The sequence below is a fragment of the Netta rufina genome (assembly GCF_964035555.1).
Source record: "Netta rufina genome assembly, chromosome: 6".
Taxonomy (NCBI): Eukaryota; Metazoa; Chordata; class Aves; order Anseriformes; family Anatidae; genus Netta; species Netta rufina.
The window spans coordinates 24,071,147-24,084,602 of NC_140129.1; the positions used below are offsets into that span (position 1 = coordinate 24,071,147).

The 13,456-nt window shown below is 39.0% G+C and overlaps 1 protein-coding gene across 1 annotated transcript; it reads left to right on the forward strand.

Annotated features, from left to right (window-relative positions):
- Positions 1-295: 295 nt before the first annotated feature.
- On the forward strand, positions 296-12,966 carry LMLN (leishmanolysin like peptidase; the record flags this gene model as incomplete). The annotated part of the gene is made up of 17 exons (XM_084289358.1): positions 296-424; positions 528-625; positions 728-758; positions 1,393-1,479; positions 1,952-2,065; positions 3,238-3,407; positions 4,054-4,159; positions 4,392-4,486; positions 5,211-5,328; positions 6,011-6,118; positions 7,717-7,793; positions 8,426-8,536; positions 9,213-9,345; positions 9,984-10,143; positions 10,792-10,922; positions 11,651-11,861; positions 12,830-12,966. The coding sequence occupies 17 exons, from the start codon at positions 296-298 to the stop codon at positions 12,922-12,924; spliced, it is 1,974 nt and encodes a 657-aa protein (XP_084145484.1). The 3' UTR covers positions 12,925-12,966.
- Between the last annotated feature and the right edge of the window lie 490 nt (positions 12,967-13,456).

Below are 13,456 nucleotides of genomic sequence, written 5' to 3' on the forward strand. Positions count from 1 at the left end.
ACGCGCTTCGGGTAGAAGTGCTGCGTTACTTTGGAATATGTTGATGGTATATATATAGCGGTGCTATACTTAGTAAGAAGCTTAAGAAGCTTAAAACAGAAATTTTCGGGAATTTGCGTGACAGACCCGAGCACTGCCCCCCCCCGTCCCAACCCCTCCACCACAGCCCTGAGGCGGCCGCCGCCGCCCAATCACACCCCGCCTCCCGCCTCCGCCCCGCCCTCCCGGCCGCTCGGCGCTCTCCGATTGGCGGCCGGCGCCGCCTCCATGGCGACGCGGCGGAGGGGCAGCCAACATGGCGGCCGGCGGGCGGTGCGGGGCCGCGGGCAGGGCGCTGCCGGCCGCCCTCCTCCTGCTGCTGCTGGGCGCCGCCGCCTCGCCCCGCTCCTCGCCCTGCCACCACCGGCCGCCCGGCCGCGGGGAGGTGAGGCCAGGCCGGGAGGGGGCAGCTCGGGGGCTGGGGTCGGGAGGAGGACGGGCGGGGAGGAAGGGTGAGGCGGCGCCCACGGCTGTGCTCCCCGCGGCAGGTGGTGTACGGGGTGCCCCTGGCCGAGGATCGCCTCGTCAGGAGGGACGTGGGGCAGCGGCTGCGGATTAAGATCGTGTACGACAGGAGCGTGGAGGAGTGAGTACGGTGTGCTGTGGCGGTGACCCCTTTTTGTCCTCATCCCGCAATGCAAACCCTAGTGGCTAACGCTATTTTTTTTTTTTCTTTCTTTTTAAACAGTTTGCTGCCAGAGAAAAGGCACCTTATAAAGGTATGGGTTCCTTCTCTTTATTATTTATACGTAAGTCAAGGCTTCACCGATGTGATTAAGGCGCTTCCATATCCTCTGGTCAGGGAAATGAGGCTTTGGGTACAGACTTTCTCTCTTCCAAATCCTCCCACTGCTATGTTAAATATTATTTAATAGGTGCTTGCTATATCCCAGCGCACAAAGCTGTCGATGAGCAGGACCTACATAGCTTCTAACAGTACTAAGAAATGATGAAAATTCTTTAGGAGTACTTTAAATATGCCTGCTGGCATCTTTTGATTTATTGTGCAAGTAGGCAGTAAAAGAGAGGGCAGCAGTCAGGCTTGGAGGTTGCAGAGACAAGCTGCAGGGGAATCTGTGATGGGCAGTTCCCAGTGACCTGTAAGATCGGGGCTGAAATGAAGTCAGCCTCTTTGAAGCTGTACATCCAAATTAATACTGATTTCCATCTTGCTTTGTCATTCCAATAACAAAATACAGAAATGTTGGAACTAAATATTTCCGAACTTGGAAGTCTGGATCTCTGCTATTCTGCTATACCACAGCATTAGCAAGTTTCATGTACCTAGGCAGTTAGTGGTTGTAAGTTATGTCTGCACTACCACTGGGTGACTTTTATTTTTGTTCTATTTAGAACAAACTTTTTCCACAAGCTATATCTTACTTGGAGAAGACTTTCCAAGTGCGCAAATCAGCAGGTACTATATTGCTAAGCAGGTATGTGAAAGTTTGTTGAAAATCACTTACTGCATTCAGTATTTAACATTGCATTGTGTAGACATTAAAGTAAGAATAGAATAAGAGCATAAGAAATGCTCTCCTGGGTCAGACCAGCGATCCATCTGGCCCAGTGTTGGGAGATGCTATTGAAGGAGAACACACAAGTTTGCTGACCTTCCATGATCAACACCTGTGTTTGTGGTATCAGAGGTGTTAGAGTATCATGCTGCTTATTTCCTTTTATGTGTATCCCTGTTTATGAACCTGTTCCAAATCTTTTTTTGCACCTGTAGATACTCTGTTAACAACTGGAAGTGTTGTCTTCCAGAGTAGCATAACATTTTTCAGCATGGAAGTTACAACAGTGCTATATTAAACGTGTATTACAGTGTTGTTGGGTGCTGTAAGATTCTGCTAGTTTCATTTTAATTCTAAAACAATGCTAACTGTCTTTCATGTTTGATTGAAGGCAGTGTGCAACAAACCAATATTTAAGGAGGAAAGCTGACCCTCACAGATACTGCCGAGTGGCCTGTGCAAACCATACAAGGTGTGGACCAGTTATAGTTCCTGAAAAACACCTCCAGGTAAGCTGAACCATCCAGGTGCTTCTTAACCTTTGGAGGAGTGCAGTTTGTGGAAACTACTTAAAATGTTAGTAGTGCTAGTACACTCACAAGTGATTCAGCCCGGAGAAAAGAAGGCTCTGGGGAGACCTTATGACAACCTTCTGATACCTAAAGGTATATACACTCTTTGTCGGGGAGTGTAGTGAGAGGACAAGGAGTAGTGGTTTTAAACTGCAAGAGGGTAGGTTTAGATTAGATATAAGGAAGAAATTCTTCACTGTGAGGGTGGTGAGACACTGAACAGGCTGCCCTGAGAAGCTGTGGCTGTACCATCACTGCAAGTGCTCAAGGTCAGATTGAATGGGGCTTTAGGCAGCCTGGTGTGGTGGGAGGTGTCTCTGCTCATGGCAGGGGGTTGGAATTAGATGAGCTTTAAGGTCCCTTCCAACCCAAACCATTCTGTGATTCTACAATTCTTTTTGCAGGAGATAGCTTAAGTTGTTCTATTCTGTCACTCAAATTTAGTTAGCATCAATGTAGTTAGTGTCTTTAGTTTATGATGTTGAACTAAAAGTCATGGAAAAATGTAATGTTTACTGTTCTTTAAGTCTGTGATATAGAAAAGTACGCACATAATGACATTCAAAGCTTATGAAATGGCATCTAGTTGCTTCATTATTCTCCTTGGTCAGTGAGTCAGATTTTCACAGAATTAATCATAAATTTTGAATCAAAACAGTGGTTTTCGATGAACAAGGAGCACGGTGCAGGAAATGCTTCTAACTTGTTTTCTTGCATGAATTTTTGAATCGACTACAGTATGTGATCACCAGATTTCTTTTAGCTTGACATTTCAACTTCAGCATTAAAAATATATTGCATTAAATGTGAAATGCAATGTCTGCTTATGTATATACTATTTCTGTGAGCCAAAACTTTTAAATTAATCTAGCTTGGCAAGCACCTTTTTTTCAACAGCTGCCACCTTCCTAGCTTTTAATCAAAATGGCTAGTCTTTTGAAAGTTGTTCCCTGGCTCTGGGTTTGTTTACTGTTGTCACAGGGAATTTTCTCATCTTCAGCTGTCATAGGCTGGTGTTTATTCATGGCTTCCAGCTAGTTGTGTTTTGTTCTACAGAAGTTCTATCATAGCTGATGTATTTTAACTGTTTCCTTTGAACATTGTCAAAGCAATGCAGGGTGTACAATCAGAACGAACGGCACTTTGGCTTACCTGACCAAGAAGGGGTTCGAGATGCTGACTTTGTGCTTTACGTCAGTGCTCTCACTACTGAAAGGTGTGGCCATGAAAACATCATTGCATATGCAGCCTACTGCCAACTGGAAGCTGAAATGGACAGGCAAGTATTCTGTCTGGTACAAACTTTCTTTAGTTAAACTTTAAATTGTATATATGGAGTTAAACTGTCTGATTGTGTTGTGCATAGGCTAACACAGTAGAATGCATTGAAATAATGCCAAATGCTGTATTCACATAAAAGCACAGAACAATGGAATAATGCTTAACTCATAAAACTGAGACATCTAAGTCAAAAGTAATCTTCTGCTGTTACTGCCTGAATTTTATCTCACAAAATTTATCTCCTGTGTCTGTTGAAAGGTCATGCTTCCAAAAACTTAAAGAAAAAGGCAAATAGACCCTGCTTACATGGCTTTTGTTTCTCATTTGGCTGTAGTCACTTTAACAGACTTGTTGTACCTCTGTAATGACTACACCTGAAATTTCAGATCTCCTATACTGTTGTCAGTAACATCTGTGCAGCATGTTGGTGTACAGACTGATTCCATCCCTCTTCCCCTATTTTAGCAATAAAGTCACAGCATTGTTAACAGACTAGTTATAATTAGTTAGGAGAAGTTACCTAGAAGCACTTATTTTACAGTAGTCTTCAGTTTCCAGTGTTGCTTTCTGTCTCTTCAAGTGAATATGAATTGAATTTGCTAGTATTTTACTGAAAACAATATAATTGTAAAACTGTCTTCCAGGCCAATAGCAGGATATGCTAACTTGTGTCCAAACATGATCTCAACGCAGGCTCAGGAATTTGTTGGCATGTTGTCTACAGTGAAACACGAGATTATCCATGCACTGGTAAGGGTTGGTATTATAGAACACATTTCCCTGCCCTGAAATTTGTGCCTTCCCCCTCACATCTCTCCTGCTTGTTGCAAGAGAAGCGTGTCTGTTGAGGGTAAAGCTCTTGCATTGCTTCTCTCAACTAGTGTGTTAATAGTCTACCTGCTGCATACAAGAACTTTTCATGGCATTTGACACGGTGTGTAAATGTCTTACCGAAGGTTTCTGTTTGATTTTGAACTTGCAGGGTTTCTCTGCTGGACTGTTTGCATTTTATCGTGATGATGATGGAAAACCTTTGACAACAAGATACGCAGATGGACTCCCTCCTTTTAATGAAAGGTATTTCATATTTTTGGACCTCTCAGTACTCTCAGTGCTGAAGGGATGTCTTCAGGTTGCCTTTTTAGATATATTCTTGCTGTTAGCCTGTTGAAAATCCAACTTAATAGCTTTATTAGAATTCTTTGTATTTGTTATGTTCAAACACTGTTCTATTTTTATTTTAGTCTTCCTTTACATTGGCATTAAACACTTACCTTGTAATGCACGGAGATGATTTAAGAAACAATTTTTGTCAGGAAGCCTGAAGTTAAGCATTGCAACAACCATTGCTTAAATTTAGAGGTTTTCTGAGCACCGCACTCAACTGGCACTTATATTTTCTGTAGTCTGTGTAATGTCAGCGGAGCTAGGTTTTTTTTCAGGCACGTATCATTTGAGGTCTATAATTGTGCAGAAATGGCAATACCTGTAGTCTGCTGCTTGATTTTTCTCCCTTGTTATTGAATAAACAATTTGCAGTACGTTTTTGATAACTGTAGAAAATAAGTCTTGAGTCTACAGACATCTTTTTAGTAATCTTACTTTAGCATGTTAGATCAGAGCTGGCTATGTAATAAATCTTACAAAGATTATAACGTATCTTACAAAGGAGAAGTGTTGCACAGTCAATTTAAAAGAAAGAGAAATGGAAATTCTTAATTCTGTTTTTTAATGGAAATAAAGCTTTGTACAGTAGCGTGTGTTTATCAAAACATCCATAACTAACACATTCTTCTTACAGTCTAGGTTTGTATCAATGGAGCGATAAGGTTGTTCATAAAGCAGTGAGGTTATGGGATGTACGTGGTGGCCAAATGCTTCGCCATACTGTTCACCTTCTGGTAACACCTCGTGTAGTTGTAAGTGTTAATTAATTTAGCTGTACACTATGTATGTCATAACATTCTTGAGTCACAATTATTTCTCACTCTTTTTAAGCAGTAATAAGTTAACTTTAAATAGTGTTGTTATTTATTTTTTATTTTTTTGAATGTATGGCCCAAAGACTATATAATTATGATGATCTAATTAGTTGAGAAGGGGCTATCCAAGGTGAAAAAGAAGTGAAGGAAAATGGCTGGCAGTTTGAAATAAATAACTCAATAAAAGAGACAATGAAGGGATTGGGAAGTAAATTGTAAACGGTTGAGCAAAATTGATATTGTTGCCTTAATCCTACTCTTCAGAGGCTTTCCTGCAGACTTAGGCACCTCGTATTCCTGTTGCCTTAACAGATAGTGCTGTTACTTTTTTTCTAGTTTAATTTCATCCAATTTAATATTTTTCTTTTAAAACTTTTCTTTATTTTTTTTTCTTTGTAGTTTTATGCATTACAAAATAATGCATTGAACATTTTGTAATGTTTAAAAAGGGAGTACTTAAATATTTTTGGAAATCCTTCTTGATTCCCACACCTCTAACTTTTTTTTTTTTACCCCAACTAAACATATACTAAGTGTAATATATTTGGTATTGAAAATAACTTCTAATCATATTTGTCCATGAATACTTATGAGTTGTGTTGATATGTTTTCTTTCTAGGAAGAAGCTCGTAAACATTTTAATTGTCCAATCCTAGAGGGAATGGAGCTTGAAAATCAAGGTGGCATGGGTACGGAGCTCAATCACTGGGAGAAGAGGTTGTTGGAGGTTGGTGCTAATATGAGGAATGGAGGGAGATTTGGAAAAGCCTGCTCCCCGTCTTTGTTTTTAGGTTTATAGTGGTATTCACCAGAGCCTTGAAAACATAGGTATGAGAAATACCTCACTGAAATATATCACATACAATGCTAAACTGGAAACACTTAAATGTCCAATTGCTAGATAAATATTATTTTACTTCCTTGCTAAATCTCAGAATATGAGTTTCAGATAAGATGACTGCTGGAAAATGAAATCTCTTGATTTTTGAAAAAAATGAAAATTCAGTTATGTCATGCTTCTTGATTGTTCTGTCTGTTTACTGTCTGGATTTCATCTTTTGACATGTCTTGTTAGGGTTAGGTTTTGCCATCCCTATTCCAGAACCTCATCTGATCAAGGAAACATTTATTTTCCTCCTGACGCTTAAGCTTATTTTTGTTTATAACATTATGTGATATTTTGGGCAGCAGTATAGTTTCTAATTATTGTATGAAGTGAGGTAAACCATAAGGTAAATGCATCAGGACAGACCTTTTCATGGAAGTAAACATGAAAAAATATGTATTTCAGGAGACCAAAACAGCTGATTTTTCCTGCTTTTTGGTAGTGTTTCTTGTAATCTTGTAACATCTGGTAATGTTTCTTGTTCAGGGTCAGCTAGAAGGGCTGCCATTAAAGTAAGGATAATCTAAAGGATTGAATAAGATCAGCCCAAGGGACACTATTAGCAGTCTTGTTTCCAGAGAAAGTTTGTATCTGGAAAGTAACCCGTATGGTTTGGTTTTGGTCTTGATCATTCTCTCATTAAATATTTTAGTGATAGTACCAAATTTGCTGTCTGCAGATGGTAACTCTTCCCAGCCATGCTAGTGGAGAGGGAAGGCTGGAAGACTACACTCTGAAGAAATAGTAAGTGAGAAAAGTTTGGTAGTAGGAATCCCAGAGTTGTGTAATTAAGGGTGAGCAACTTTTGTTGTAAGCCAGAAGCTTATTAGCTGGAAATGACTGAGCTGGAAGAAGACACATGGGTGTTAAAACTGTCAGTTGATGATTAGGAAACTCAGAAGTGTCCAGAGTTACTCTTTGAGGATGTTGTGAGCTTTTAAAGTAAGGTGGAAAATATCACCGCTGGACTAGTAAAGCTTCACGTAGAGTTCTGTGTTCCTTTAGTCCTGTGTTCTTCTCTCCTGAAAAGGACCTCTAGAAATACTGGGAAAATTGAAAGTCAGTCTTACCCCCCAAAAGAACACACCACTACATGAGCTTGGCTTTCAACTTACCCAAAAAAGGACAGAAAAGGGGACAGAAAAGGGGGCATGATTGCTATAAATAAATATGCAAGGAGGAGTTTCTTTTACCTAAAAAAAAATAAAAAATAAGTACAGATTGGCCATGAATAAGGTTCAGCTGGAATTTGGCATAAGGTTTCTGACTCATGAGACTTTGTAGGGCAGACTGGGAAGGGCGTTATACCTTTTGATCCCTTTTATGAAAGAGATTGGAAATGGAATGTCTATAATAAGAAGGGACTGGAACTTCTATGCGCTTGAATGCGTGGCTCCTGATTTTTCAGGAGCTTACTAATAGTAACTTGTAACTTTCAGAATGAAGCTATGACTGGATCCCATACGCAGAACCGAGTCTTTTCCAGGATTACCTTAGCATTAATGGAAGACACGGGGTAAGTGTTAATAGGAATAATAATGGTGTGGTGGTTTTTCTGTTTGTTCAAGTGTGTTTGTTGCACTTGATGTTATTTGGAATTGATGCACTTGTGTTTATTCATCTGCCACACAGTAAATAATTGGCATAACCAGCATGACATTAAACAAGGAATTATACCTTGTATGTTAATTTTTCTTCACATATATTAAAAAATCCACTCTTAATATAGCCATAAAAGCATGTGCTGCAATGCATAGTTCTGTTTGCAGAGTCTGTTTTCTCTTTTCTCTTAATGTAAGTCTTTTGTCAGTTCCACATAGCACTTTTTTTTGTCTTTTTTGTAGACAGGAAGCATATATGGAAGAAAAGCAAAATTGCCTAAAATTTCATCTTTTTGTATGCATTAGTCCTTCGTAGACCAATATGCATTGCTGTCAAACAAATAGACAATGAAGTTTTCATTTAGCTCATTGTGAGTTGAAAAATAGTGAAATTATCATACTTTTTTATTATTAGGCAGCAAGGAATTATTTCCCTGTTCTATCATTTGAAAACCTTTAGGCATAGTATAAACTATTTTGAACTGCTCTTTTATTAATTATAACTCTAATTTTTAAATTGTATTCTCATTTTAAAATACCTTTGCAGTTGGTATAAAGCAAATTATAGCATGGCGGAGAAATTAGACTGGGGACGTAATAAAGGCTGTGACTTTGTAATGAAGAGCTGTAAGTTCTGGATTGACCAAAAGAAACAAAAGTAAGCCATTTTTTTAATATAAGGAGGTGGAAGACTGATGCTTGTTCACGTTTGTCCTTTTTTCAAATGCAACTCAGTAAAAAGTAATACACAAGGAATGCTCTTGTAAGAATCTTCAAAGTGCATCCAAGAAGGAGCACACTGAATGTGTTGAGAACAGTACTATTTAACCCAATAAATACAAAGACAAGCATCTTAGGAATGTATTTGCTCTTTAAGAGAACTGTGTTTTGGAGTTGAGTGGAAGGACTTTGTCTAAGTGTTGCTTTTTTATTTTGTCCTTTTTAATTCTAAAATGTTATTGGCTGCATTTACATTACTGGATTTTACCCAAAGCTCCAGAAATAGGCTTTGTTTTAGCTATCATACTTCTTGTTCATTTCAGTACTTGTAAATTTGCTCCACTGCAGCCCTGTTTTGTTTGTAATTTTTTCTTTAAAGTTTACAAAACAATGTTATTGAAACTACATAACTAAGCAGGTTGTGACTGTTTGCTGATCTGATATTCTTTAAACTAGGAAGTTGATAACCAAATAACAATAATTAGCCTACAGACAAGATATTGCTGCTTCTTTATGTGCTTCAAGTATTAGGAAGAGCAGGGATAGTCAGAAAAACTGCATAGTTTAGATTAACTGCTTTTTGTAAACTTATGTTACTTTTTTTTTTTTTTGAGGAGGCAATTAATCAGTCCGTACTGTGACACTTTGAGAAGTAATCCTTTGCAGTTAACCTGCAGGCAGGACCAAAGAGCAGTAGCAGTGTGCAACTTACAGAAGTTTCCAAAGCAGTTACCTCAGGAATATCAGGTATAATGAGTTGTAATTTACTAAATAACTAAGTATTTGCATTACTCTGTTTTGCAGCCAGGATGTGTTTTTCTTTTTTTTTTTTTTTTTTCCTTCTGAACTAGTTGCTGAGAGTAGATATTGTGAAAAATGTCTGCTTACTCTATTATAAGAAGCCTGGAGGCTTAAAAAAAAAAAAAAAAGCCTTGTGATTGTTAATAAAACAATAGGGATGTTGCTTGACTGTCTAAGCACGTTTCAGTTGAAAATGTTGCTGTGTAACAGAAGTCCCCCATAATGTTTTGTCTGAGGTATTTCTTCAGCTAATCTGTGCCCTCGTGTCACTGCACACTGAAACATTTGCTTCCCAGAGATGACTGTGATTGCAAGAGGAGACAGGGGGCAGTGCAGGGCTAGGGAACCATACATGTAAATATGGATCTCTGTGCATTACTTGTGTATTCTTAAATAGTCTATGCTCATCTGTTCGGGGTATTCTGAGTTGCTGTTAAAAGCGCTCCTGAGAAGTAATGGATGTTCTTACAGCTTTAGTGATTGGTTCTATTAAAAAATTAAATAAATAAAAGCAATAACGACAAAATAACAGCTGTACGCTTTTCTCTGCACCAGCTGTCTCACTGCCTATTTTGTTTTTGCAGTATTTTGACAATCTTAATGGAGTACCAGCAGAAGACTTGCCTTATTATGGTGGCTCAGTAGAAATTGCTGACTATTGTCCGTTCAGTCAAGAATTCAGTTGGCATTTAAGTGGTGAATTTCAACGCAGCTCAGACTGCAGAATAATTGAAAACCAACCAGGTAAGCTTCCAGAATTTAGTGTTGTATTTAAGGGCCTGTATTTGTTTATCTGGATTACCTTGTGAGCGTTTGCTTCCTAGGTGTATATGAAATACAAAAATTGCATAAGAGTTGAACAGAAATTATCCTCAAATGATCCAAATACAAGACAGAGGTTACAGGGGGAGTGTTGTTCAGTTGCTTTTGAGTCTCTCTGGAAACAAATCTACTTTTCACCTTTGTAGTCTTCCATCCAAAGCAGGGAGCCTGGCAAATTACTAGAGCATGGGCCTACCTCCTGGAATAGCACATGAAGTCTCAATATAGCAGAGCTCCAGGACACTGCAGGATATTACCTGTGTGTGCAATTCTCTCAAAGCCAAATGAACAAACACGCTCTCCCCTCAAGCCAGCAACCACAGCTGGCACTCCCTGGGAGCAAACATTTCTGTAGAAGCGTGTGGATAGTGTATTTTTAAAACCTTGGTTTTCTTCATGCTTTACTCAGTCTGAGAATTATTGTCTTGAATATAATGATTAATGGTCTGAAACATTCCAAAAGTAAACCTGGAATTGCCTGTAGAGACTGACTAATTATGGCAAATTAATTTAGTGTGGACTTCCTTTTCGCCTGGTAAACTGAGGTTCAATATATTCTTTCCACCTTAGATCCTACCAAAAACTATGGTGCAGAAGAATATGGACCAAACTCTGTATGTCTTATTCAGAAGTCAGCTTTTGTCATGGAACAATGCAGGAGGAAACTCAGTTACCCCGACTGGGGTAGTGGGTGTTACCAAGTAAGTATGTGTGCTGTGTGGGTTCTTTGCTTGCTTCACTTTTGTAGTAACACCAAAGGGAGAAATCTAATATAAAATGCAGGCTATGGCTGTTAAAACTATGCACCTGGACACCGTACATGATATTCTCTTCCTGAAAGTCACTAGATTATGACGTGCTTTGGAAATAAGTATTTTCCAACTGTGAGTCTGTAGTTCAGATCATGCATCAAGTCAAGCGCGTGGCCACTGGGCAGACTTGTGTGTTACTTCCAGTCTTGCTAGGACTTACCTGTCTTACCTGAGGACTAAGTGTCACAGGGATAAGTGAGAATACTTTGGAATCTTCTGTTGAAGTTTTACGTTAGTTAAATCACTCTGATTTTCCTGCTGTAGAAAGCACTGTGCACGTGTCACTTTTCATTATCCTCCCTCTCAGGGCTATCTCACTTAAAGCTGTTTCTTTCAAAGGCAGCACAACTGTAAAAGCATGCTCATTATCAGAAACAGAATTTTACTCAGTCTCAGTTGATTATCTATATAATTGCATGAAAAGGGTACAGTCAGTGCTTTAAAGCATTTTTAAACGAGTAGCTGCTCTGAGTGCATTAAAATAGCTGCACTTAATCTATGCTGTATGAAGGCTGTTTACTGAATATTTTATTTCCTTATTGAAAGAACTTCCAACCCCCCAGGCATATTTCCAATAAATCATAATACAGACCTTACTTTTATTCCTTTCTTTTAAGGTTTCTTGTTCTCCACAAGGACTGCACGTTTGGGTCAAGGACACTGCGTACTTGTGCAGCCGCTCAGGTCAAGTATTAACAGTGAGCATTCAGATGAATGGCTGGATCCACGTTGGAAATCTGGTTTGTCCAGCCTGCTGGGACTTCTGTGACTCCTGTCCCCCAGAGCGGGATCCTCCAGCTTCTAACTTATCAAGAGTTGCACCAATTGGTAGGTTGGCTCCTGATTTCCTGTTCTGGAAAACATATCATTTTAATAACCTTCAGAATCACCTTGGTGCAAAATGAGTATTCGCTTATATAAGTTCCTATTGGCAATATTAATGCAGTAATCCAGGACACAAATGACAGGTGTCACTTTGCTTTTTGAAGGAAGAAAAGAACCTTAAGTTGCTGACTACCAGTTACTGTTTTGTCTAGAGTTGATTGTGTAAAAAGCCACTTAGTGAAAGAGAACAGTCCTTACAGTATTTTTCTCTAGAGGCTAATTTCTAAGCCTTTAATCAATTTTGTAATTGTTGATGTGCTGTCTCTACTGCAGGTTTTGAGGGAAAAAAATAAACCTGTGTAGGTAACCTGTACATTTAATTCTTTTTTTCAACATGTTCTGGGGTTTGTGTGTACCATTTCAAGTCTTTGAAATGGGAACGTTTCAGGGGTTGGTGGAATGACTCCTACAGATCAGATTTTAGCATGAGAAAGCTGTAATATAGGAGACTGACATCTCCCTCTCCCAGAGAAACAGCAAGTGTGAATTCAAACAGATTCACATCCTAGGAGATGGGGGGTATTTTTAAAATATATTAATATATATGCTTATATATGTGCATACATATAATACGCTTATATAACATAATATATAAAATGCTTATGTATCTAGTCTTTTGAGTCTGTGATTTTGAAATGCTGCTTATCCCCAGTCATGCATTAGTAAACTTCCTGTCCTTTTCTTGCCATACTGATACATTCAGCTCATTTGTTCTCCTAACTATTATTAGTTATTGCAGAAATTAATTTAATTTTAAAGGGAATAAATCATGTTATTCAGCTTTTATGAATTGCTGTCCTTGAAAACTAAAAGTAAATCAGTTCAGATTACTACAAATATGTTTTTGCTCTCTGGTTATTTTCTCTTAAATATGAAATATAAGCTTCATGCTGTCTTGTTTTTTATTTTAGATTTGTGCTCCTGCTCATCTAACCTGGTTGTAACCCTTTGGCTGTTGATGGCTAACTTAATTCCCCTGCTAACGGGATTATTTCTCTGCGCATAGTTTCAGCAGGGAGCAAGAAGATGTTCCAAGATGGTATACCACAGTGTTGTACTTCTTACTGTGGAGCACTGAGTTTTTTTTGTCTCTGCAGGCAGCTGTCTTCTCCTGAACCTCATCTCTCCTGGCAAGTATCAGTGCAGACAGTAGTTGGGGAGTTACTGACAAAAGCAGCCAGAGTTTGAGAGGAGGAAAATTTACCTTGTCATCTCAATAAGTGCCAGTATTTTCCTGAATTGCAACCTTTGATTTTGTCACAGTAATGAGATCCACTGTGCCAGCTCTGTTAGACTACCTGGCAACTTGATCAAGATTTGAAATGAGAACTCTTCTGTAGTAGAACTTGGGTTGTTTTTTTGTTATGTTCTCTGTGTGACCGGTAGCAAAGCATCCTCAAACTGGAAATATACCTCAGTGGTTTAGTCAAAAGCCATGTGAAAATCAGTTACTGTTACTGCGAATAACTCAGACCCAAACAGGTGTGGGAGGTTTTTGTTTGGGTTTTGTCCATTCTTACAATGTATACAATGTATAT